Below are 27,949 nucleotides of genomic sequence, written 5' to 3' on the forward strand. Positions count from 1 at the left end.
ATGTTGCCAGCATTTTCTCAGGTAAAGCCAGGAAAAAAGCTGTGTCATTTCCCAAAGTACTCCTACTCGATGTCCCCAATAACTCCATGCAGAAACACTAGAAGTGGTGAAGTCTAGGAAGTTTTGAGTGGCAAACAGCTTGTTTTTTCCTTCATAATAACTGGTTTGCAAATTTGATGTCTGGCTTTGGTGTACTGCTTCAGATGGCCAAGAGTAGAATTCCTTCAGTATGTATAAGACTAAATGTCAAAAGGCAAATTTGCTGAAGGACTTGAGTTTAAGAAGAACAATTTACGGATAACCAATCAACTTTATATAAAACCTGTCTCTTATTTAACCCAAATGACAGAGGTGTGCTTTCTCACCTGGACTCTTTAGATCTGGCACATTCTGAAATAAACGAAGACATCATACTCTCAGCCTAACTCTAGAAGCTTTAATTCTATGTAGTCTACATACTAGCTAGCTCGGCAAGCTCCAGCCCAAATCTTAAGAGATTTCATCTGTCACTCTTTTAGGAAGTAGACAGCGCTCTCACTGCATTCTGCTCCACCTGTTCTCTAGGGGAGGCTTGATCTTGCATTTTAGGTTTAACATTCTGATGACACCCCAGAGTCAATTCATCTCTCTCTCTCTCTTCTCTCATAAAAGATGACAGTTGCTTCAGAAACATGTTCAAAAGAAACAACAAAAACAGAAAACAAGTCGTCTAACCAGGGCAACGTGCTAACCTTAATACTCTAGGCTTCAGTGAGAACTCCAGGGAAATGGCACCAGATGAGGCTATTCTGATACATTTTGGTTTGAACGAGGATGTTATACTTTTACCCCAACTCTATAAATCTTAATTTTTAATCCCCAAACATGTACAGAATAGTCTGACAAACCCCCCCCCAAATTTTAAGTAATTTAGGATCTGCTAATTCTTCCTATAATATTCACGTAAGGGCAGTATGCTTGTGGTAATAATGTGGGCTTCAGCAAACGTTATAGCATAATCTTAGTAAATTAAAATAGTCTGATTCCACAATAAGAATATGAATGTGATTTATCATCCTTCTGAATGACAGAACTGATTTGACTGACACAGTTCACCGAACAAGGATCTGATTCTATATTTTACATTACCAGTTGTTGAAAATGTATGAAATCCAGTTGCTTTATTTCCTCTCTCTCTTCCTGATTGTGCTCTACCTGATCTCTGATGAAGGCCTGGTCCTGACGTTTAGGAGGGAGATACTGATAACCTGCCAGAGAAAAGTCTTCTTTCCCTTTCTCATTTGTCATATCACAATATGACTCCTTGAAGCGTACCTTCTAAGAGAGAAAAAAACATAAAGTGTAAATTGTTCAGTGGCAGTAACATGATAGCAATAATATTCTAGGCTCTATTGGGAGCCTTACAGTAATTTTTTCAACTCCAGATAATGTGAAACATTATGGAATAAAACAGAAAACCATACTTTTTGAAATCTAGCTAAGAACAATCTTGGAAAGTTCCAAACTAAACCCAAACAATGCAGTTCCTGATGGTCCCTCTCCTTTTTCTGCTCTACCTTGCCGTTGATGAAGGCCTGATCTTGATGCCTGTGTAGAAGATCTTGATGGACATCCAGAGGAGACACCTCTCCCCGACTCCTACCTATCAAAACTGATGCTGGCGGCTTCAAATTTGCTTTCTAAAAAAGAACAAATATAAAATAGCAATTGTTCAGTTAAGAAAGACAGGTTAATCAATAATACTTTAGGTTGCACTGAGAATTCAGGAGTTAACTGAGGTCAGAGTTTAATTGAACATCTTATAGAATAAATTAACACACTATACTCTATTTCCCATAAACCCAGCCACAACCCTAAGTAATTTACTTCCTGTTGATCCCTTTCTTCTTCCTCTTGGTCTACCTGATCTCTGGTGGAGGGCTGACCTTGGAAGCTGGGTAAAAAATACTGTTGGACACTTGTGGGCCACTCTTTTTTCCCATCTTTCAGCTCTCAAAACAGATGACGGCTGCAAGAAATACTTTCCCTAATGAAGAAAATTTTTTAAAAAGCAAATTGTCCAGACAGGGGTAATATGCTGCTGACAATATTTTAACACATAGTAAGAACCCTGGACATTTTATTTGATAAATCAATCAGTGAACTATTTTGTTCCAACTATGGCTCTCCAAATCAGCTGTAATATAGTCCTTGCAAATCCCACTACAAGCCTTAAAGAGCTTATTCCTTTTGGTTATATCTCCTTTCCACTCTATTTTACCTGGTCTGTGGGTAGAAAATCCTGGTCCTGGCATTTGGGTAGAACATTCTGGTCTTTGGGAAGAATATGCTGGTCTGTGGGTAGAAAAGCCTGGTTTTGAAGTAGAAAATCTTGGACTTCCAAAACAATATTCCCATCTTCTAGTTCAACACTCTGATCTTTCAGCATAACACTCTGAGTTTTGGTCTTAACAGCCTGGGCTTTAGGCTCAACAGCTTGGCCTTCCAGCTTGATATCCTGGGTACCGAGCCTCAGCTCGACACCCTGGGCTTCCAGCTCAACACTGCAGACGCCTGTCAAATCACCCTGGGTTTGCAGCAGGTCACCTGGGGCTTCTGGAAGATAATCCTGGGCTTCTGGCAGAACATCCTGATGTAACTGCTTTACCTCTTCCTCTTCCATCACAGCAAATAATGGATTTTTGAATTGTACTTTCTAAAAGTGAACATAAACATCAAATATAGAATGCCAAGCAGCAGCAACACTGGGTTTTCTGCGAGATTCCTAAAATAATCTTAAAAGGATACGGTAGTCAAACAAATTACTAAAATAAAATGCAAAATTACAGTCTTTGCTCAACTCAATAGAACCTAAATCTACAGTCTCAAACCAGTACAAGAATACTGGCATCTCTAGTCCAAATCGTAATTACTTTAATTTCTATTATACTATCTCCTTTCACTCTGCTTTACCTGAACTGTGCTGAAAGGTATATCCTTGTCTTCAAAAAGGAGATCCTGCTGGTCCCCCCAAGACAAATTCTTTTTCCCTTTCTTATCTATCATAATAGATGAAGATTCCTCAGTGTCAGGTTCCTAAAGAACACACAAACAAAAATGGAAAAGAAAAGAAAAAAAACCAACCAAATGTATCTGTTACAGGTAGAAACAAGAATGCATGCAAAAGCATTAAGTTAGAACTCTTCCTCACACCATATATAAAAATTAACTCAAAATGGATTAAAGACCTAAATATGAGAGATAAAATTACAAAATTCTTAGAAGACATAGGATTAAGCAATGGCTTAATAGATACTGCACCAAAAGCACAGCAGCAAAAGAAAAACAGATAAGTTAGACTATACCAAAACTAAAAATTTTGTGCTGCAAATGATAGCATTAAGAAAGTTAAATGACAACCCAGAGAATGGGAGAAAATACTTGCAATCAAGTATCTGATAAGAGACTTGTATTCATATAAAGAATTCTTATAACTTGATAATAAAAAGACAACTCAATTTAAAAACGGCACTACATTTGAATACAGATTTTCTCCACGAGAGATATATAAATGGGCAATAAGCACATGAAAAGATATTCAAGATGATTAGTCACTGGGAAAATACAAATCAAAAGTATGGAGAGATCCCACTTCACACCCACTAAGGTGGCTATAAAAAAGATGGGCAATAACAAGTTTTGAAGACGATGTGGAGAAAATGGAACCCTCATACATTGTTGATGAAAAACACCTTTGCAGGGGCTTGCCTGGTGGCACAGTGGATAAGAATCTGCCTGCCAATGCAGGGGACAGAGGTTCGATCCCTGATCTGGGAAGATCCCACATGCCGTGGAGCAACTAAGCCCGTGCACCACAACTATTGAGCCTGTGCTCTAGAGCCCGCGAGCCACAACTACTGAAGCCCGCGTGCCTAGAGCCTGTGCTCCGCAACAAGAGAAGCCACCGCAATGAGAAGCCTGCACACACCACAACAAAGAGTAGCCCCCGCTCACCGCAACTAGAGAAAAGCCCACGCACGGTGATGAAGATCCAACACAGCCAAAATTAATTTTAAAATTAATTAATTTTTAAAAAATTAAAAAAAAAACACCTTGGCAGTTCCTCAAAATATTAAACATAGAGTTAACATGACCCAGAAATTCCACAACCAGAGAAATGAATGTCCATACAAAAACATGTAAAAACTGCTTATAGCACAATTATTCATAAAAGCTAAGAAATGGAAACAACACAAATGTCTATCAACTGATGAACAGATATACTAAGTGTGACATACTGATGTACTGATACATGCTACAATGTGGACGAACTTTGAATACATTATGCAAAGTGAAAGAAGCCAGTCACAAAAGACGCCATATTATATTATTCCATTTATATGAAATGTCCAGAATAAGCAAATCTACAGACACAGAAAGTAGTTTAGTGGTTGCTTAGTACTGGGGGTAGGGACAGGGAGGGACTGGGGAGTGACAGTTAACAGGTACGGGGTTTCTTTCAGGGGTGAAGAAAATCTTCTAAATTAGATTGTGGTGACAGTCGCACAACCCTGTGAATATACCAAAAACCTCTGAACCGTACACTTTAAATGGGTGAATTGTGTGGTATGTGAATTATAGCTTAATAGAACTGTTAGAAAAAAACAACTATTGGGCATTATAATCTTAATACTTAAACCCATCCTTAATTAGCTGTGGATAGTTCTAACAAGGCATCTTTTTTCCTCTACTCTTTACATTTCCCTACCTGATCTTCCATAAATTTCTGGTAATCTACAAGAGTTAAAAGACCTTGATGGACCTCAAAGGGCATTTCTCCTCTTATCCCTATATTTATCCTGGTGAATGATGGTTTCCTACAAAGTGCTTTCTGAAAAAAATGAAAAATTAATACAAATATAAATGGTCTAGAGAAAGCAATATGCTCATGACACTAAGCTGAGTTTTTGTGAAAGATCTGGAGCAATCCTAACAGGTTATGGTAGTCTAATACAGAATATTGAGTTCTATTTCAAGTATACAAACAAGTCGCTTACATATCAAACACATGGAAGTGAAATTCCTGGTAGGAGAATTTTTTTTTAACATCTTTATTGGAGTATAATTGCTTTACATTGTTGCGTTAGTTTCTGCTGTATAACAAAGTGAATCAGCTATACATATACATATATCCCCGTATCCACTCCCTCTTGCGTCTCCCTCCCGCCCTCCCTATCCCACCCCTCTAGGTGGCCACAAAGCACGGAGCCGATCCTGGTAGGAGAATATTTTAACTTTATAAATGATAATTTGCCCCTATCCTAGCCAGTAACAATTTCAGAAGGCTTACAATTTTGTCTTGGTGATCTAACAGTGGGCAAGGCAAATATATCTCTTCTACATTTATCTCTAAATCTGGAACAACCAGATGTCAGTCAAAATAAGTCTAACAAGAATACGAAACCAGAGTTCAACTGGGTTATAGATTGTTCTCCTTTCTGACTGGCAGCTTCCTCCTTCACACAACTGAATGGATAGAAAACTGTTCAGATTTGAGGGAAAGACTACGTACTTGATAAGAAAAATTTCACTAATTTCTTAGATCATTCTCAATTATATGGAGTAGATTTGTTTGTGATGTTTTACCTGAAAAACACACATGCATTCTTTGGAAGCAAGCAGCTAGCCTGAATTCACCATCAACATCATAATGAATTACACTTAAATGGCACCTTTGACGTATCAAACTGGTTTACACAAGGATGTCATCTCAGACTTAATCCTCCTCCCTTCTACTGGAGAATTATTTCAGTCAGGCCTAGGAACAGTACTCTTTCTGGGAAAAACATCAGTTGAAAGATTTGAACATGCTCCACACAATGTGAAGTATCAGTCTCTAGGCTCTGATAACCCTTTTTTTTTTTTTCTGGTTTAAATAAAATGTGTCCAATCATCTCCTTTGAGCAGTACCGGGAAGTCAGTCTTATGGACCAAACTATAGTACTGCCAAATCCGTGGTAGAGGTATGAAAATTGTCAAGAAACTAAGTCAAGAATTTAGTTTCAAAAGACTCTTAAGTCACAACAAGGCAATCCTAGAAAAAGGTAACCATACTTAATGCATCTAAGATGGAATGCCATATGTAGGCACACCCATGCCCACTTGCTTTTTATATTTAACTATAAATTTCTTAATTATCGCTGAAGAGGAAGGTATTATAGCTTAGTATTCTACCAACTGCAAACATATAAGAGACAAATGTCTTTGATGGTTGCACAGAGATACTTTAGGAAAAAATACAAAAATAAAATATAAACATATATGTAATCTAGGAAAATGTAAAAAAATACCAATTAGGAAGCAAAACTGAGAAAGAACTAAGCAAGAGACAGAGTTCTTAATGGTACCAAAAAAAAAGAGTAAAAAAAGACTAATTAATGAGCCATTTTACTGATGCTGCCCATCAAAACTTGAAATTAATGCTAAAATTAAGTAAACACAGGAAAATACATGGGTTTAACATCCAAATTTGTGAACATGGAAATAAGGAGGCACCAAAACAATGTAATTTTACAAGCATAGCTTTAAATATTCTTTTAAGTCTAACTCCATATTTAGGTTCCAATTATTCACCCTAAACTTATTCTTTATTTTGAATCAAAAGAATTTCTTTCTTTTTGAAAAATAATGGTATTGACTTCTTCCTGATTAAAAAATAAAATATATACATTATGGAAAATTTCTACAGTAAAGAAAACCAAGAGAAAAAAATAAAAATCACCTGTAATAACACTATCCAGAAATAATCAGTGTTAACCTCTTGGTCCATTTCTTTCCAGGCCTTTCTCTGTGCTCATAGCATTCTCTCCCCATCTCGATATTTTGCTTTATTTTTTTCATAGCATTTATCATTTGAAATTATATTTTGTATTTATTTGCTTATTTATTATATGCTTCCCTACTAACACAGGAGCTCCTTGTCTACCTTTTCACCACTGTTAAGTCCTGCTTCTAGAACAATGCCTGGCAATCGTAGACATCCCATAAATATTTATGGAATGAATTTTTTAATTGAGCTTACATTGTATCTAATTTTATATCCTACTTTTTCCACTTAACTTTATATCCCAGACACTTTCCCTAGTCTTCAGATACCCTTTGAAAGCATGATATTTTTGATAATAGCTATAAACGAATATATCATAACTTTTAAACCGCTCCCTACTTTTGGATAATTAAGGTTATTTCCAATTATTTTTCAGGTCTAAATAATGTAGAGATGTAAATTAATCTTTATCCTATTTTTTATCTGTATCTTTAGAAACAGCTCATTAGAATTTAATTTACCTCTTGGGTGGGAAAGTTTTTCTTTTGATCATCTGGAAATACCGATGCATTTTTTTTATTCACAGTTTTAAATGATGCCAGCCGGTGACGTGCTTCTTTCATGGTTTGACTAAGCTGCCAAAGAAAGGGGGAAAAAAGAAAAGAAAAACAGGCTAAAGTCTTAATACCAAATTCACTAAGTGTTCCAACAGGAAAACAGGCCCCTATTATTAAAAATTGCCAGACCTAAGACAAGAGGATTACTTGGAAAGGAGATTTTTTGATCTGCTGATAAGTGTATTTACAACATTATTTTCATTATCTTAAGAGACTGTATTTCATAACTTGATTTAAGTGCTGTTACTCAAATCGTTTTTTAATAATGTAGGCTTTATATTAAGTACATACACAAAAATATTAGAACCTATAAGTCTGAATTTGGAAATTATTGAACAGGCACATTCCTTACCTTCTATCCATCTTCTTAATAAAGAGTTATTTCTTCAACTGGTCCTTGCATGCCTGATCACTTTTATCACTCCTCGTAAGAAGACTCTCTATTCCTAGTCCCCCTAAAATCCTTTTTTCCTATTTACATGAGTCTCTTCTTCACCCATAACATTTGAAAACTATAGTTATTTAGTCTTTTCTCAAATGTCTCTTCTTCCAGGAAGCCTTCCTAAGTTAATTTAGAGTACAAATTCAAATCTGTCAACAGACCAATTTGTTTCAGGTACTCTAGGTAACAATTGATAATAAATATTAATATTAAATATGTTAATTTTGTGTTCATTCCTTATCTCTACCTAGCAATTTCAGTCAGTATCTATTTTGACTTCTTTTTCAGAGAAGCACACAGCCTATTTTACATTTCACATATCTGCATAGGATGTTCCTTTAAGGAAAATACAGAAAAGCACATCCCTATACTACTCAGTGAAATTATGGCAAAGCCAGGACCAGTTCTAACCCATCCAATGAAAGTTTAATGACATCATTTCTCCCTTAAAGGGAAATAATGACTGTGATTTACAGATATAAATTACAAATACTTTATGATATTTACTAATAGTGACCTAGAGATAAAAACACTCTCTTGCTAACAGCCCGGTTTCCTTACAGCATTATCACCTCTGTTTTGTCCTTGTTTCTAGAAGGTCTATACCTCTAGCCAGAGAAATCAGCTTGAAACATTACTCTTTATTCTACTAAGAGGAGGACTTCTAAATTTGGTTAGTGCAGAGTGGCTAAAGGGGTCAAGATAGAGTTAATCACAATGCAAAAACAGATAGTATATCTGCAGTTGAAGTTATGAAAAAATACAAAGCCATGAACATGCTTACTTTTACTCCTTGCCAAGTGTGGTAGACATTATTGCCCTGCATAAAGTGACCAAGGATGCAAAATACTTGCTGTAACAGATTTAAAATAAGAGTACATAATCTTCATTTTCCATCAAGTCCAAACCTCTATTAGTCGCAGATTGATTTTAGTCCCCTAAGCAGGATATTTCAACTGCTCCAGCAGTTGGACTAAACATTACGTTCAGTTTTTCTGTCTTTACCAAAACCCTTCATCAAATCAACCCAAAGATCCTTTCAATGACCTGCTATGAGGACTGTAGTAGGCTGAATGATGGCCACCCAAAGATATCAGGTCTTAATCCCTGAAATGTTACTTTATAAGGAGAAAGGGCCTTTGCACGTGTGATTAAGTTAAGGATCTTGAGATGAGGAGATAATCCTGGATTATCCAGGCACTAAATGCCATCACAAGTGTTTTTATAAGAGAGGTAGAGGAAGATCAGACATATGGACGAAGTGATGTGAAGATGGAGGCAGAGATGGGTCTGATGTGGTCACAAGCAAAGGAATGCCAGCAGACACCAAAAGCTTCAAGAGTCAAGGAACAAATTCTCCCTAGAATCTGCGGACACCTGGATTTTGACTCAGTGAAACTGATTTTGGACTTCTGGCCTCCACAACTGTAAGAGAATAAGTTTCTGTCATTTTAAGCCACTAAATTTGGGGTAATTCGTTACAACAGCCACAGGAAACTAATACAAAGACCAAAGTTAATGTTAATAAGCACTAAACAAAACACAGAAGACAGGAGGATGGTAAAAATCAAATTATGTAAAATGAACAGGCAGAGAAGTACGTTCCTCTTATTGTAAGATAATGGTGATCACTACATATATTGGTGAGTATGTGTGTGTATATATATGCATTTGTATGTGTATATATATACATATACATTTACATATGTAAGTTTAAACACATATACATGTTGTGTTTGTAACTACTCAAAACATAAAATTTGACCAAAAGTCTTGTCTTTTCTTTTTCTTTTTGGGGGGCCGTGCCATGCGGCTTGCGTGATAGTCCCCCAACCAGGGATTGAACCCAGGGCCACAGTACCGAGTCCTAACCACTGGACTGCCAGGGAACTCCCCCAAAAGTCTTTTCTGTACTAGAAGCTTGGACACAATTTTCATTCCTTTGTAGCTGTTGTTATCAACAAAGACTGGCACTGAATCGCTAACCAAGACTTAAAACTTCCCTGATGGAAATAAATTATTATATAATTACATAGAAAACCCAGCTATCAATAAGCAAAGGTAGTTCTGACCAATAAAATTAAAATGTACTATATAAACAAATTTTGAGATTTAAATAAACAAATTTTGAGACTTAAATCTTAAAATCTAATGCAAACACTGATAATACATTAAAATGTAAACCTTCAAACAAATATGTAGGATGAAATTTGACAAATATAGATATCTACTGTGATACTGTTCCCCACTCATTGTTCATATTTTCTTCAGTTCTTTTTAATTTATTCAGACAATTAGGAATTTATATGGAACTATATAAATGAAACAATGTGGTAATAACATGTAGGTCATGGGAAAAGACTATAGATGAGATCTAACATTTATAGAATTTCACCTCTCGTACTGCCATGGAGGCCTAATACCTATGTATTGAAATGTATGTTAATGCCATAAAAATCTACCCAAAGTTGAATTCTATCCAAGTACAATATAGTTTATTTGCAAAAGATAACATATTGATTTTACAGTGTGTTAGACTTTTCTACAGTCCCCAAAATAACATACACATAAAAACTCACATGAGGCCCTTAGCAAAGCCTATGAGCCCCAATGTAGTGCATCAATATACCTTTAAGTAGGCGTACCAAGCTAGAGGCTGGCCAGTAACCTAGACCTAATGCAAAAAGGCAGGATGGGCCAATAAAGATTCCTTACCTTACATAACGAACAAGGAAGTGTTCAGAGAAAAAGTCAGAGACAGGAGCTGGACCTAAAAGATCCTAAGCTGGAGAGAAGAGGCTAAAGGAACCTCAGGTATGCCAAAGTTTTGGAGCTGTGATGATGAAAATACCAGTTAATAGTAGAAAAATAAGTAAAGAAGAGAGAACACATGTAGAGACAGGATGACCAACTCTCAGTTTGCCTGAAACTGTCCCAAAGGAGTTAGTGCTTGAACTCTGCCTCATTGTCTAGTTCTTGGCGACATCTAGTGGATAGAAACTGCAACAAAAACAGTAAGATTAAAAAATATTGAGCATCTATTGTCATGGTGTTGAATGGGCAAAAGTTTACAGGCTTAAAGTAGTTTAAGTCACTGAACATTCCTCAGTAGTGCATCTTCTTTTAAGAAAAAAACAGGGTTGGGAATTCCCTGGCTGTCCAGTGGTTAGGACTCCGCACTTGTACGGCTGGGGGCACGGGTTCGATCCCTGGTTGGGGAACTAAGATCCCACATGCCACAAGGCACAGCCAAAAAAAAAAAAGAAAAGAAAAAAACAGTATAAAAACTTTTTAGATTTGGGGAACATTTAAGGCTTTTCATAACATGATTTTTTCCTACCCGTCTAACCTCATTTTCTGTTGCTTTACCCTGTACACTATCAATTAGAAAGGTTCCATCACTTATTAGCAAATATAGTGGGTTGGCCAGAAAGTTTGTTCGGGTTTTTGTAAGCTGTTACAGAAAAACCTGAACGAACTTTCTGGCCAACCCAATACTAAGCTCATTACATATTCTAGACTTTTTACTATTCCTCCTATCTCAAAGTTCTTTTGAATTTACCAATTAAATTCAGTTTACCAATTCAAAATACACAGCTCAATTCCACCTCTTCCAGGAATTCTTCCCAAACTATTTCCTTGGAATTAAAAAAATTTTGAATTTCCACTGCACAAATTTATCAACAATGCAGCAAATATCTCCATATTATTATCTAATAGATTGGGGGTCTACCAACTTTGTTTCTCTACTTGGAAATATAAACCCATGAAAGGCCCTATTTCACACATTAGTATCCCTACAATGGTTAACCAACACAGTATATTCAAATATCTGTGGACTGATGTGTCCTATTCATGTATTATACAAATGAAGTAAAGTCCTCACTACAATGGAATTTATAGCTACCAGTAGCATGAAAGCAAGGACTGTTATTCTGTCTCAGTCAATGTTCTATCCTTTGCAATTTCTGCGGTGCCTGGCTCAATAAATATTTGCTCAGTAAACTGTTCATAATCTTAAAAACAAAAATGATTATAAAAATGATCACTACAAACCAAATAATGACAAGAAAAAGTCATAGTTTGGGCAGAGAGAAAAATCTTTTTAATAAGTATTTCAACATAACATGTGATTATAAAGCTTTCCCTATTTATACTAACAGCATAATCAGATTTGCTTCATACTTATGACGAAGTATGTCAGCAATCACACAACTTTTATTTTCACATAATTTTCCACATTTTTGTTCTCCTCTCACTAACCCTAGGATTACATTTTAAAATGATAAGATGATAAGATGATAAGATTCCCACAGAAGAGTTGAAGAATATGATCAACTGGACAAAAGCCTGGGTACATTATGCAGGGTGGAGGGGGGTACTGATTAGATGGCATCAAGTGATCTGAGTGGATAAATCTACTCATGGTGGTTAATTTTTAAATATTCGTTATATAAAGTGAGTCACTAAAAAGTTACATTAAAAAATTCTGAATATGTTAATTTAGAGTTTACTATATTATTACTTGACTTATAGATCAATTTATGGTGATAATCAGATTGAGGGACAGAAAAAAGAAACAAAAATAATCTTTTGTCCATATGCCACAAACTGAGAGTAACTTACCCATAACACAATTTCAGTATAATTGAAAAATCTACATTCTTTGACCTAAAGCTCTTTCTAATAAGTTTTGAACTCTAACACTTTGGCCCCTTTCTTTAGATGATTCTTAAGTGTCTGACCAATAAATATAAATTTAAAATATATATAAAAATAAACATCATCCCACTATTCCCCACTTTACAAAGGTAAAAAAAAGAGGAGGTGATAAAAAGCAAAGTTGAATGTGACACCTCCTAATCTCTACATCATAGCCTAAAAAAAACCAGAGACATAAAATAAAATGAATATGTACTTACAGCCTGGGCTTGTTGTTGGAATAGTTCATTCTGATTCTCTCTATCTTCTATTCCATCCTCAAGCTTCCTGGAAGGAGGTAACCTAGCACTTCCAATAGCAGCATTCAAATGGTTTGGAAAAACACTCGTTCTTTTAAGAGTTAAGTTTGCTGGATCTGAAGAGTGCATGGCTATAGAGCCTTCTTTTTCTGCCTACACAAAGGAAGAAAGAGTGAGCTTCCCCCAGTCAAGTGCAATCAAATAATGTCTACCAGCAGCCCCAAAGCTTTAAAACCGGGGTTGGGGGGAAGGAGGGGAAAACTTTAGCTGGCAAAGAAACTAACATTTACCAGGCGCCTACTACGTGCTAATATTTTACATTATCTAATTCTCAAAACAACACTGGGAAACAAGTATCATATCCCCATTTCACACATAAAGAAACTATAGTAGAGAGAATTTAAGTAATTAGCCCAAGGTCACAAAGTTAGTAGGCAGCAAAGCCAGAATTCAAACCCCAACCCCAAACTCTGACATTGTTTATAACTATTTGGTGAAAGCAAAAGAGGGAATCAGAACAACACAGGAAACAGAAACAACAGTTTCTCTATATACAATCTACTGCCCTCACTAGTAAATCAGACTATGCGAAGCCTGGAATCAAAAGAAAGTGATTCTGTCATTGCCGAATAGCATTTCTCATTACAAACACACTTCCCATTCAGTCTTTACTCAGGCTCACTTTTGAACTTACGGCTTCATAAGACCTCTGAAGTTGTTGCTTTTTTCTCAGCCTAATTTGCTGATTTACTCGGCGTTTGACTTGTCTCTGAAAACGCTTCAGAGCTTCTTGTTTCTTTCTTAGCTGTTCCCTTAGCTCTTCTTCAATCATATATGCTGAAGTCTTTAAAGATGAAAGATAGAAAATAAACTTACATGTCCCATTCGTTTTGCCCATTAGGACTCTGTTGTAAACACAAAGCAGTCAGAATACAGCCCTGAAAAAATAATTCAGTTCTACAACCCAAAATTCCCCATACAGTAAAAAAATCACAGGAGTTCAGAGCTGATAATCTAGACGTAGCTAGTGAGTACCAAGAACTTAAACCAAATCACAAACTAAAACTTGGAATCTGTGAGCACTCAAATCAAATCTTAATTTTTCATTGTACTGAGAACTAAAAGTATCTTCATTAATTCTTAATGAACCAATTCAAACCTACATTATGTTACATTTTCTAAAATGAGTAAAATAGTCCAGATACACCAGATTGCTCGCCACTCACCCACTATGTCTTATTATAAAATGAGAATTAGGCTTCATTTTTAACCTAGCATGCCCTTCTTGCCACCTCTGTCTAGAAAAGGCCTACTCAGTCAAGACCATCCAATACTCATCTAGTACCTCTCACTCTTATTAACGTTGAGTACAATGCTTCTTAACTCCCCCGTTAGATTACAAATTCTTTGAGGGCAGGAAATGTATTTAATTCTCCTTTGTTTCCCCTATGGTATACAACACAGAGCCTTGAATACAAAGGTACTCAATATTTATATAATTGATTAATTCTAAAACATTCTAAACAATCTGGAACATTTTATCACATTTGAGTCCTTGATCATTGTTTGCCTCCTCTAAGTGCTTTGAATAACAAACTGATTATAATAACAGCAGTTACCATTATTAAAGATCTATTATGAGATAAACACTTTAACTACCTTGTATCAATGAATCCTCAAAACTACCTCCAGTACTAGGTATTCTTACCTCTTATGTTAAAAATGAGGAAATGGGGCTCAGAAGGATTAATCTGTAGTAGTAGCCCAAGATCCTATAGCTGACAAGTAGCAGAGCTAGAAGTTTCTCTGACTCCAACACTTATGCCCTGTACTGTACTGCTTTTCTCTTGACTATGTCTCTCTTCCATAAGGAATCTTCATATTAAATAAAATCATCATACCTCCTATCTATCCCTTCTCCTAATGCAGTAATTCCAAATTCTAATTCTGAGGGGTGCCCCAAATTATTTCACAGACAGTCATTAAATTCTCAAAATCAAATGAATTGAAGTTCCAATTAAAATTAAAATTCCCAAGAAATCTATCCCATAAACTATTCTACAAGAGTATGTACCATAGGAGTAGAATGTACAAGACAGATATCAATGAATAATTAAGTAAAATAATTCCAAAGTAAATATATATGTAGTAAAGCCTGAACAAGTGACTCAAGTTAAGTCAAGACCCAGACAAATTTAAGCCATTCTGCCTTTCTTTTACTCCCATTGTCTCTGTCTGCCCTCTTTTACTCGCACCTTGAGATTATCAAACATCTTATTGAAGTGCATGACTGGTTCCAAATTGTGGATCTCAAGAGTAAACCAAAGATAAGATTGTACCATAGAAACATATTTTAGAAACATGTTTTTCTTAGCAACATTATTGTGTAAGACAACCAGAACCTGAAAACACTTGTTCCATGGGACGTTAAGAGGTTCCCAGAATCATATAAACTTGAGAAATACTGGGTTAAACAAAAATAAATAGTCGGCCCTCTGTATCCACAGGTTCCTCATCCTCAGATTCAACCAACCATGGATGAAAAGAAAATTTTCCAGAAAGTTCCAAAAAAGCAAAACTTAAATATGCCAAGCACAGGCAACTATTTACATAGCATCTACATTGTATTAGGTATTGCAAGTAATCTAGAGGTGATTTAAAATATACAGCAGGATGTACACAGGTTATATGCAAATACTATGCTATTTTATACAACTGCTTGAGCATCTGTGAATTTTGGTGTCTGCAGGTGGGTGAGGTGGGGGAAGAGGGGGGTCCTGGAACCAATCCCCTCCAGATACTGAGGGACAACTGTACTGTTTCAATTGTACAACCAATTCTTCATAGCCTTTTTGCACCCTATAGACTATCCAAGGGGCAATATAGAATGAAGTGTTTCTCAGGACAGTCAAAGAATACATTCGGAGAATTTATATATGGTGGAACTAATAGTTAGATTACATAGTCCTTAGTCTCCAAAGATGATCTCCCCTTCTGCCCCCAATGAATCAAGCCTCCCAGTATATATGCTCTTGTGTAGTCATCTCCCATACTGAATGTAGTCTGACTGTATACTCAATAGACTGAGGCACAAGTGTTGGCTCCATGACTTCCCAGGCAAGGTCATAAAGCAACCTCCACCTAGGGAAGCCCATACTAGCCAAGCAGAGAGACCATGTGGAAAGAGGAAGATGTCCAGCCAGCCCTCAGCCATTCTACTCAGCCTAGCCCAAGTGCCAGATATATGAGTAAGAAAGCCATGTAGGATATTACAGCCCAGCAGATGCCAGATAAAGAAGAACCAAGAAATCCAGCCACCAGCCAGAATCCAGTCAAGGTGTCCCAGACATCATCAGCTACTGGGGTCACCCCAACTGAGGGCTCAGACACTGTGGAGCAGACAAGCCACCCCCACTGTGTCCTGCGCAAATTTCTGGCACACAATATTGTTTGCTTTATGCCATTAAGTTTTAGAGTGGTTTCTTACGCAACAGTAGATAATCAGATAAATTATAAAACAATGCGATAGCTATATATGCTGATAGGAAAGCAGTACCCTTGGATGATAATTTAATTAAGGGGCAGTCTCAAACTATGGCGTTTATAGTTATTCTGATGGCTCCTTGAAACTTAAGGACAAAAATAATTAGGCATTTCCCTTTAGCATAGACATGATCTTAGGGTAACCAAGCTTTAGAAGTTCTGAGCTGACAAGACCTACGTCTGTTAATAAGAGTGAATTCCCCAGGCTGTATATGCTAAAGTGATAAAGAGTTCTATTAGATGCTTGATCAAATTGCCTTTGACTGGTAATGATCAGAATTTTTTAAATGAAGGAAAGGAGACATGTTTACACATGCTCCAAGACTTTAATATTTTGAGTTGATATATGGGAACATGTGATGATTCTTTTTAACACAGAAAATCTTGGTCATTTTTAGATATTTTTATGCTATTGATATTATAAAGATATCATAATATGGACAATTAAAAACAGGTGTCAATAATTTAAATGCCTTTGTACCAAATCTTACTGATTCTTCTGGGATGTTTCTTACATTTATCCCTTTTCATTTCCATTTCAATCCCCTTTTCAAGGCTTTCCCTCTACATTACTTACCACTAAAATCTTGGTGCTATACTTCATGCCTAAATTGTTACCATTACAACCCAATTTGTCCCTCAGGAGCCAATCGCTCCTTCACCTTTAAAAATGTTAAAGCAGGACTTCCCTGGTTGCTCAGTGCTTAAGAACCCGCCTGCAAATGCAGGGGACACGGGTTCGAGCCCTGGTCGGGGAAGATCCCACATGCCACGGGGCAATTAAGCCCGTGCACTACAACTACTGAGCCTGCACTCTAGAGCCCACAAGCCACAACTACTGAGCCCGTGTGCCACAACTACTGAAGCCTGTGTGCCTAGAGCCTGTGCTCCACAACAAGAAAAGCCACCGCAATGAGAAGCCTGCTCGCCACAACTAGAGAAAGCCACACGCGGCAACGAAGACCCAACGCAGCCAAAAATAATAAGTAAAATAAATAAATAAATAGTTATAAAAAATAGAACTTAAAAAAATGTTAAAGCAATTAATCTAATCAAAACACTATTTGATCATGAAATTAATCTGTAAATATTAAACAATGAATGAAGTCAATCCCGTCTCCAAAATTTCCTGTGGTTCCCTACCACTCCTATCCACAATCCTATCAACCACCATGCCCCTATTAGGCCTTCCACTGCAATCAATCTAACCTACCCTTAAATCCTGAATATATCTTGCTTACTTCCTACTCTCTCCATTCTCCTTAATTGGAGAATCATCCTCTTTCTTTCTGATTATCCAAATTATTCATTAAACTTTCCTGGGTCACATCAATTCAAAACCATATCTTTCTTTGTTAAGTGCTATAATAGTCTTAGCACTTAATCATATACTACTCAGACTCAAAATCCTTTCTGGAAATAGCATAGTAATAAATGAATGCTTATGTATATACATCCTTACAGACATAAATAAAATGAATGAATACATGCCATTGCACTGCTATTTAACATTTACTTGAAACATGTCTCATTTCTTCTCTGAGATGAAGGACCACTAAGAGAACCTACCTCATACTTTTCAACTCATGTTCAGCACCTTGTCTATACATTCTGAAGATCTTCAAACATTTTGTGCATTCCATAAATATCTACATGCTCCATCAGGAAAAGTAGATATGTAAACAACTTACTATAAATATAATGTGGTATTTATAATAATAAATGAACCACAATAATATATGAACAAATAGCTAAGGAGCACAGTTTGGTGAAAGACAATCAAAAATCTTCTTACCAAAAAGGAAAAAAATAATCTTACAAAATTGTCCTCCTGTGTTAATAGCTACGTAAGAGAGTTGTCTGACAGGCACGTATGTCAATTTGCAAAAGTTTCCCTTCATCTGAAATGCTCTTCCCTTTCATCTGTACTTACAGCACTTCCATTCTTTAAGGATTAACACAAACTATATTACCTCATTTACTCATTCAACAATTATATCCTGAAGACTTGCCATATGCCAGTACAGGAATGAACAAAACATCAAGATCCCTGTCCTCATGGAATTTACAGTTAAACTTTCTCGGAATCCCAATCAGAATTAATCTCTTTCTCCTTTATTCTCCCACTGCATCTGAACCTTACTGAATCTCCATTACAAAATTTACCATAAACTTTAAGCAATCAATGTTACATTAACTGTGGTCGTCATCCCTACTACACTGTAGAGTGTTTGGAAGACAGTGCCTATGTCTTGTGCATAGAAAGCAATCAAGGGTTTGCAAAGCAAACTGAAATATATATAGGTAATAAATATTTGATTATGCCGACTAAAGCTGCAGCAAGTTTCGGCAGATACATATTTGTTCTATAATCCTAATGCAAGAACATACCTATTTATGACAGAATAAAAACGGCATCCCCAGACTGTTCATCTTATCTGAGCACCAGGGATTTGAGAAGGCTAATAAAAAGAAAGATGGAGGAAGAACCCCACCATACTTGCATCAAACTGACACTCACAGATGCCGGGACTGCTGAACTATCTGGCGGGGCAGGCTCCACCCATGCCCCAACGGGTACTATAGCCTGGTTCCTCTCAGCCAGCACTGCCAACACGTCCTTGCTCTTCAGGGGGTTTAAAGCCAGGGGCAACTCTGTGGTATTTCGAAGCTTCTTGATGGGGGCCATACTTCCTGGCATCTATGACTCCTGGTTAGGAGAGAGGAAAAGCTTAAAATCTTCAAACGACCGCCTTAAAAGCTCAACCCCCTAACACACGTATGCCACAGGCTTCTGGAAAGGAGAGAAGCCTTGGAGGAGGCAGTAGCCGCCTGACAAGGATACTGGAGAAGAAGGAAGGAAAAAGGAACAAAGGTTAAAGAAGGGGTAAGAAATAAAGGAAGGAAATGTTTAAAGATCGCTCTCGGAAAGGAACAGGGACAAGAAGGGGGAGAAACAAGAATCTGAATGAGAGAACGAAGATTGTGCCAGTGGCGGCAAAGCGATGCAGGAAAGGGAGGAAAGAGCGTAGCAGCCGGAGGGCAAGGGGGCTGGGAGGGTGCGGGGTGGGAACCTGGGTCTGAGGCAAGGAGTCCGAATAATCGGTGTCCGGTTATGGGGGGAAGCGCTGAACGCCGGGGAGTCCCGGACCAAAGAAAAGCCTGTTTCTCAAGCCTCAGGGTCCCACTCCTGCTGAGACTGCACCGGCCTAGTATCGATCGCGGTTCGCCACGGATTCAAGCTACCACTGACACCAAAGGAACCGCCTTCGGTAAACCGCCGCTTTGGAGGGGGCTGCCCCGCCCCGCCCCGCCCCTCAGTGGCCTTGTATCTGCCTCTTCCGGGCTTGTGTCACCTCCCGGAGACGGGAAAGGCGTGAGGGGCGGGGTTTCGCGCTCCAGAGGTTCGTCACTTCCGCTTTGTCTCGCTGTGTGGGCGGGACCTATAAACGCGTGTGGAACTGGTGAGGCGCGGCTGACTCCGCGTGGGCGCTGGGTAACAGGCGGGCGGAAGTGTCGCACACTGGCCGTGCCTCGAGTGTCCCGGCGCTGGGACCATCCCACATCCTTCAGGAAAAGAAGTATGTTGGGCCGAAGAGCTGATTGGGCAGGGCAGGGGACCAATTGAGGGAAGCACAGGGAAAGGATGGGAGAAGGCAGGCCTGGCAGGGCTTTCTTGAGGAACGAACTAAGCCAACAGTAAATCATACTGATGTTTGTGCACCTCGCCACGTTAACGGAGCTCTTTCATTCCTGTTCTTATATATAAACATCGCAGCCTCGTGAGTGGTCTCCCTGTCTGCTTCCAAGCTTTGCTCTAATTCTCGGACACTTCGCTATTATCCATGTGGAATACCCATTCGTTTGTGTAATATATAATTGAGAGATTTTTATATACCACCACTGTTCTAGGCACTGGAAATATATAGCAGTGAACAAAGTAGACATATATCCCTTGTTCATGGAATTGACAATGAGAAGTAACCAAATAGACTAATGAATAAGTAAACAAATGTGGCTGATGCTGATGACCATTGTAGAGTAAAAGACGAGGAAGAGGATTAAAAGTGTGTTGGGGGCTTCCCTGCTGGCGCAGTGGTTGGGGGTCCGCCTGCCGATGCGGGGGACACGGGTTCGTGCCCTGGTCCGGGAGGATCCCACGTGCCTCGGAGCGGCCGGGCCCGTGGGCTGTGGCCGCTGAGCCTGCGTGTCGGGAGTCTGTGCGCCGCAACGGGAGGGGCCGCGGTGGTGAGAGGCCCGCGTACCAAAAAAAAAAAAAAAAGTCTGTTGGGGGGTAGGGGAGATGCAATGTTAGATAGGATGACCAGAGAACACTTCACTGAGGTACTTTTGAGCAAAGACTCCAATGCAAAATTCCATGAGGTAATGGAACAAGCTACTTTAATTTTCACCGGAGAGTTTTCCAAAAGAGTGTTCCAGGCAAAAGGAACAGCAAGTACAATCACTCCAGGGTGGGTGCCTGCCTGGCTGAGAAACTGACCCTGGGGTTTTCCAACATTAAAGAGGCTGGAAAGAAAAGGGAAATGCAAAGAGATTGGGAAGGATCAGCCAGTAAGCTAAGGAAGAAAACCAGGAGGGTGTGATACCTTGAAAGCCAAGTGAAGAATGTGTTTTGTTTAAGAGAACCAAACACCTATGTTAAACTCTGCTGTTAGGTCAAATAGGATGAGGACTGAGAATTTACCATTGGATCTAACAATATGGAGGTCATAGATGACTTTTATAAAAGCGGTATTTTTAGAGTAGTTTGAGAGCAAAAGCCTGATGGGGTAGACTTAAAAGAGAGGGTGAGGAAGAACTGGAGACAGTCATTTTAGACAATTCTTTCAATGAGTTTTATTGTAAAGGGACACAGAGAAATGCGTAGCTGAAAGGAGAGATAGGATCATAGGAGGATTCTTTAATATTGCAGCGCATGTTTTGTTGATGGGAATTGTCCAGTAAACAAAAGAAAACTGACGACGCAGGAGAGAGAGAGGAGAATTTTTGTATCTATGTCCTTAAGTGGGCAAGAGGGAACAGGATCTAGTGAACAATTGGAAGGATTGGCCTTAGATAGCAGGAGAGAGAGAGTTCATTATAACACTAGCAGTGAAAATAGAATATATACTGGTAATTGGGTAATATGGCAGTGGGAAGTTCTTTTCTGATTCCTCTGTTTTCTCTGTAAAACAGAATTGTCGCCAGCCTACAAGGTGGCCTCTGATGATCCCCACCTCCTGGTATTCACACCCTGTGTAGTCCCCTTTCACACTGTACCAGAGTTGGTCTGTGTGACAGATAGAATATGGCAGAAGGGGTGGTATGTCACTTCAGAGATGAGGTTATAGAAGACACTGTGTCCTCTGTCTCTTTCTCTGTCGTGTGCGCTCTCTCTCTCTCTCTCTCTCTCCCCAGCGTGCACTCTCATTCTTTCCATCTCTTACTCTTGCTCTCACTCTCATTCTCACTCAGATCACTTCCTCTGGGGGAAGCCATTTATGTCATGGGAAGTCACGTGAAAAGGCCCACATGGCAAAGAACTCAAGGCTCCTGCTAACAGCCAGGTGAATGATCTTGGAAGTGGATCCTTCAGCCCCAGTCAGGTCTTCAGAGACTATATAGTCTTGGCCAACAACTTGACTGCAATCTCATAAGAGACCCTGAGACAGACGACCCAGCCAGAAACTGTATGAGTTAATATTTGTTGTTTTCAGATGCTAGATTCTGAGGTAATTTGTAACACAGAGAGAGATAACTAATACAAATAGAAAGCAAGTTCATCAATTAATAAAATAGAGGAAGAGACGTTGGAGGTTTGAAGAAGGTATAAAATAGTCGTCCAGGAGAGTAGAAGTATGAACTAGAAACATGTACAATTGCCAGACAGCCTTAAGGACCCATGTGAGGTTCATGATTATGAATTTAAAGTGAGACTAGCCAGCATGGTTGAGTGTTTTCCTTCAGTTTCATGGTTACAGACATAGCCATAGGTAGAAATGTTACTTTTAACCAGGGTTGAGGTTTTACCAAACTGTTACTCTTAGACAAGAAAGGGGCAAGAGAGTTAAAGTTGAGCACAAGGGAGTGATTAAATGACTGACCATGGAATTTAAGATAGATAATATGGGAAAGGATAACAAGTAGGTAAGGGACCTTGTAAAGTTTGTAGGATCAAGAGATTGTAGGCTCCAGTGGGGATCTAAGGTTTGTTAGAGCAGGATACTAGAAGGAATGCACTGAAAAAGTAAGAGGTGGTGATCCAAGAGTGGGATGCTTGAAACTGCAGATACTGGTACTGTCAAAGTTTATGGTATGACCAAGGGAGGGAGTAGGAGAACAAGATTACTGGAGAAGAGGTCATGGAAATGAGGGCAAGAGCACTGGATGGATTATTCCTGAGGTTGTTGAAATCACCAAGATACATGACCAGAAGAGTGTTGGCGAGAGCCAGGAGCAACAATCTTCAGGGAATTTCAGGAAAAGACCTGGAGGCTGGTAATGAGTGTAGCCTGGAAAGTAGCGAGTGACATAGTCTCACATCAGGTTCAAAGCAAGAGGTGAAGCTGAGAAAAAAAGGAGCTCCCTTTTTATAAATAATAAAATAAAAAATAAATGGTTTGTAAATAGCACTGAGTAATCAAGTAACAAGAAGGGAACACATCCCACATCCACACAGAATGGTGAGGAGAAGAACATACCACTGGAGAGGGCCAGAGGGAGATTGATTTGTACACCTCCATACACACACACACACACACACACACACACACACTCAGAAGAAGTGTTATTAGGTAGCTCCTTGCTGTCTCTAACCTTCTACCGCAGGCCTGTGCCTCCCACTGGCTGCTGTGCCAGTGGCTTCATATGAATCTATACTCTCGTGTGTCTTGGGCCCTGCACCCATTTTCTGACGTTTTCTCAAGGCTTATCTTCTGTATGGCCAGAGTTTGTTTCTCAGCAAGGGAACTGTTTGCTTAGAACTGTCAATCTTCTTCAGAAACTCGAATGGGTATTGCTGGCAGCAGTCTTGCGGCCCTACTCCAGAGCACTCTTCATCGGGCTAATAATCTCTGATGTGTGTGGCTGGGGGATCCCTGGCCATCTCTGCACAAAGCCCTGAGTCACTGGGTCTCTGGCAGTGGTCCACCCCACACAGAACTCAGAATGTGCTGCTTGGTCGTCACTGTCCTATTTGTGGCTGACTGACACCCCCCACCTGTAACAAATTAGAAAACTTGGTAACCTGTTCGTCCTAAGGGCCCATCCTAAGGAGAACCTCTCTGGAAGTGGGAAAGCTGCCTATTCCCACTCTCATGGGATCTGGATATCGGGATCCTCAGGCAGCTGAGTCGTACCCTCTTCCACTCTCTTTCCCAAATGTAAGCAGGATTCCCCAGGGCTAACAGCCAATGTTCTGGGATGTTTCCTGAAAGTTCTCTTTGTTCCTCCTCCTCCTTACCCACCTCACAGAATAACCCTTCTAACTGGAATAATTGATGAGGGTTCTTCTGCTTGCCTGTGCGCAGTAAGTTTCTGCAGCCGCATTTCATTGTATGTGGCACTAATAGCAGATCGTTCCGGTTGTCTCAGTAGCGCCTGCTGTACTGATCTTTGCAAAAAATTCTCTAATTTGTCATGGATGCAGAAGTCTTTCCCCTTTCTGTTGGTGGGTGATAAAAAAAAAAATTAACAAGAATTTCATTGTCCTCCTCATTACCAAATACTCATCTTGGATGGACACAGAGATGCGCTTCCCAGATCCCCCTTCAAGGAAGGACTTGTTGGCCCAGCTTCTGAGAATGTTGTAGTCCCGTGAGCTGTCGACTCCTTCAGGGACAGCCTCAGCTTCAGAGAGCAGCCGCATCCTGAGACCGGTGGGTCTGGGGATGTAAAGGCCTGGCGGTTTCTGCCTGACTTGGAACAACGCCAATGAGCCATCATTTCAGCTTCAGAGCTCCCCGTGGGCTTGGCTGAGGTGGTCCAACCTACATCACAGCTCAGCCTCTTCCTGTGCCTCTTCCTGCTTCCTCCTCCTCCCTTCCACAGGTGCCAGTCTCCAGCGCACTCCCTGATAAACATCCTGAACTTGAGTCTTAGAGTCTGCTTCCTGGAGAACCCACCTACAACCCCCTCTGACTGTTGTTAGGCCTCAGGGACCAAGGCACTAACAGCTCTGAGGCCACGTAATTCCCAGTGTAAAAACACATAGACAGTCCTTATCATTATTCTTTTTCCATCAAACTACAGTTTAAAGTCCTTGCTATTCCCTGTTGACACTTTTGAGCCTCTGGATTAAGCTAAGCCTCAAGGTTACCCCACCTCTAGACTTTCAAAATATGTGAGCCAAGAAAGTTGTTTATCGTGAATGCCAACTTGCATTAGGTTTTATATTGTTTGTAACATAGAGAGCCCTGAGATGAGCAAAGTAGAGGGAGGCAATTGGTAAATGTAGGAGGATGAAGCGGAAAAGCAGAAGATTCTGAGCTACCCACAAAAACTGGTTCCAGGAGCTGCTTCAGCGTTTGAGCTCTCCAATTCGAGATCCTTGTGATGTGCCTCTTCTCTGGTGGTACCTTCCCTGGGGTATCTGTTCTTTGAAGCCAAAGAAGCTTCACGAAGATAAGAGACTTTGCCTTAACACAAGTTAGTTAGGACCAAAATGATTTTATCTATTAATAAATTGTTACCAATATTATTCACCATATTTTTACTGTTTTAGAAAATGTACTTCTAAAATATAAAAATTGCAATCACTAAAGATACTTTAAAAAATATGTTGTAGGATCTAAAAGCAATTTCAAAAGAGGAATTTCAAAAATGTTTTATAGAATAAGTAGCAGACACTTAAGATAACTGTTTGGAGAAAACCAAGTCATTCATTTTGTGTGTTCTTCTATGATTGTTATAATTATCCACTATTAATAGTCTCATTTTCTATATCCCACATCTAGAGAAAGCATATTATAGTGCAAAGAACAGAGACTTTGGAAACAAACCTGGATTTATATTCTGACTCTGCAATTTACTGTTTATGGTCAAGTCACATAGTCTGCATCTTTGTTTCTTCATCTACCATATGGGTGGAACAATTGACCTTTCAGGACTTCTTTGTGAAAATGAAGGTAATATATGTGAAATGTGTAATATATAACAGGTTTTCAATAAATTCTTGCTAATTTTTTTTTTTTAAGAAGCAACACAGAAGTCATCTCTTCCGCCCCTAGCAGACTGATTTGTCTGCACGTGGTTGGGCACATGGCCCAGCCTGGGATGGTATTCTATCCTCCTGGCTATTGTGACTGATACAGAGCTGTGTCTGTGACCTATTCCGCACCAGCCACAGTCCTCCACCAAGTTTTTTTTAACTAGCTTCGTCAAAATTCTCCTCCTCCCTGGATAACAAGCCGCACAGTCCAATGTGTTAACCACTAGCTACATGAAGCTGTTTAATTTCAAATTAATTAAAATTAGATAAAATTTATAATTCAGTTCCTCAGTCCTACTAGCCACATTTGGAGTTCTCAATAGCCACGTGTGGCTAACAGCTACTGTGCTTACCAGCACAGATGCAGAAGTTATATTGGGCAGCACTGATACCTTAGAGTGACTGGCAACGACGGCCCCCCTCAAAAAGCGTAAGAAGGTTTATGAGAATGAAGCTGACACCAAGACACAAGCAAGAGAGATGAGAGATAACTGCCATGGCTTTTAAGTATCTCATTCCCAATTATTCTGGTTCCCTCCGAAATTTTGTTACATGGTGCAAGAAATTCCTCCTTTTGGGCTTCAAACAGTTGAAGTTGAACTTCTGTCACTTACAACCAAAAAATCTTGATGAATCACATTCTTTAGCTTGACGGGCAGCAAACCAGATGCAGAATCCTGGAGGGCCAACTCTGGTAAGGATCTGGAAACGAGACAGACCTGGACCCTAAAAGTACTATAACAAGGGGTGAACATTTTGGCCTGTCTTCAAGGCCACCTTCCTACTAACTTAGTTGGGCCCTTCTTTTAAGAAACCTTGTCTCAGGACTTCCCTGGTGGTGCAGTGGTTAAGAATCTGCCTGCCAATGCAGGGGACACGGATTTGATCCCTGGTCCAGGAAGCTCCCACATGCTGGAGCAGCTAAACCCGTGCGCCACAACTACTGAGCCCACGTGCCACAACTACTGAAGCCTGCGCAACTAGAGCCGGTGCTCCGCAGCAAGGGAAGCCACTGCAATGAGAAGTCCCTGCACCAAAACGAAGAGTAGCCCCCGCTCACCACAACTAGAGAAAGCCCAAGTGCAACAACGAAGGCCCAACGCAGCCCAAAAATACATAAAATTTAAAAAAAAAAACAACCTTGTCTCTCCCTATGTTGAATCCCATGTATCATAAATTCATCTTCTTAGTGTCCCCAGACTCACCACTGGGGACCCAATCATTCTCTCGTTGACTAAGTTTTTAGTTTGTTTTTTTTTAAGCCCCTGTTGCTCGCCTTTATCCTTCCTCGTCTCATATCTTGTCTCAGAGCCTTGCTTTTTTCCACCCACTTTTTACTTCTGGGCCTGAGTGGAGACAACCTCTTTCAGGAGTGTAGTATGTGAACACTAGTCCAAGAAGCACAAGCTGAATCTGCACTATGCTGACATATAAACTGTGTGACTTTGAGCAGGTTACTTAACCTCTCTGAGCTTCATGTCCCTCGGGAAAAAATTCTTACCACATAAAGTTGTTAGACGATTAAATAAGACCATATTCTAAAAGACAATTTGTTGATGGCAGGGAGCCCCGTGGAGAACCCCAGAAATGAAGGTTTTAAACGAGAAAGGAGAATTTATTAAAAGGATACAGGAATGTCTCCAGGATACAGCTGAGCCTGAGGAATGAACTAGAACTAGGGTAGGTGTTTCAAACATTTTACATATTTATTTATTTTTAGAAGGCCCTGCTAAGCCTATAGTTTTTTGGGGGTTTTTTTGGTTTTTTATACAGCAGGTTCTTGTTACTTGTCTATTTTATGCATATTGGTGTGTATGTGTTGGTCCCAATCTCCCAATTCAACGCCCCTCCCCGCCACTTTCCCCCCTTGGCGTCCATGCGTTTGTTCTCTACATCTGTGTCTCTACTTCTGCCTTGCAAGCCTTGCATCTGTGTCTCTATTTCTGCCTTGCAAGCCTGTATTTCATCTGTGCCATTTTTCTAGATTCCACATATATGCGTTGACATACAATGTTTGTTTTTCTGACTTGCTTCACTCTGTGGCAGTCTCTGGGTCCATCCGGGTCTCTACAGGTGGCCCAATTTTGTTCCTTTTTGCGGCTGAGTGGTGTTCCATTGTATGTGTGTGCCACACCTTCTTTATCCGCTGTCTGTCTATGGGCATTTAGGTTGCTTAAGCATTTTACATATTTAATCCTCACAGCAACTCATTCAATCCTCAAGTCAACCCTCTGAGGTAGGTAATACTATAATAATCATCCCCATTTTACAGATACGGAAACTGAGAGATTGAGTAGTTTAACTCAACACCTAGTAACGTGGTAGCCAGATTTCAAATTCAGGGAGTTTGGCTTCAGAGTCTGTGTTAACCCC

General features: G+C 39.4%; 1 protein-coding gene and 1 long non-coding RNA gene across 10 annotated transcripts in view; one reads left to right on the plus strand and one right to left on the minus strand.

Annotated features, from left to right (window-relative positions):
- CCDC15 (coiled-coil domain containing 15) overlaps positions 1-19,645 on the minus strand; it is a 63,690-nt gene extending 44,045 nt beyond the window's left edge. For 6 of the 9 annotated variants that reach the window (XM_029209131.1, XM_029209130.1, XM_029209134.1 and 3 more), the window contains exons 1-9: positions 19,443-19,645; positions 18,890-19,078; positions 13,508-13,669; positions 12,787-12,978; positions 7,327-7,440; positions 2,953-3,075; positions 2,261-2,695; positions 1,557-1,679; positions 1,129-1,317 (exon numbers count right to left, since the gene is read on the minus strand). In XM_029209131.1, the coding sequence (XP_029064964.1) occupies positions 1,129-1,317; positions 1,557-1,679; positions 2,261-2,695; positions 2,953-3,075; positions 7,327-7,440; positions 12,787-12,978; positions 13,508-13,669; positions 18,890-19,069 (1,518 nt within the window). In that variant the 5' untranslated portion in view covers positions 19,070-19,078; positions 19,443-19,645. The remainder of the gene's footprint in view (positions 1-1,128; positions 1,318-1,556; positions 1,680-2,260; positions 2,696-2,952; positions 3,076-7,326; positions 7,441-12,786; positions 12,979-13,507; positions 13,670-18,889; positions 19,079-19,442) is intronic. The other 3 variants (XM_029209135.1, XM_029209133.1, XM_029209132.1) reach the window with 2 other exon arrangements.
- A 205-nt stretch (positions 19,646-19,850) lies between these two features.
- Positions 19,851-27,323, plus strand: LOC114887718. Its single transcript, XR_003791566.1, has 3 exons — positions 19,851-19,949; positions 25,323-25,493; positions 27,140-27,323. It is a non-coding gene; the product is annotated as an uncharacterized LOC114887718 (long non-coding RNA).
- The last annotated feature ends 626 nt before the right edge of the window (positions 27,324-27,949 follow it).

This window comes from Monodon monoceros, unplaced genomic scaffold (assembly GCF_005190385.1).
Source record: "Monodon monoceros isolate NGI ecotype Baffin Bay Population unplaced genomic scaffold, NGI_Narwhal_1 Super_Scaffold_7, whole genome shotgun sequence".
Lineage (NCBI taxonomy): Eukaryota > Metazoa > Chordata > Mammalia > Artiodactyla > Monodontidae > Monodon > Monodon monoceros.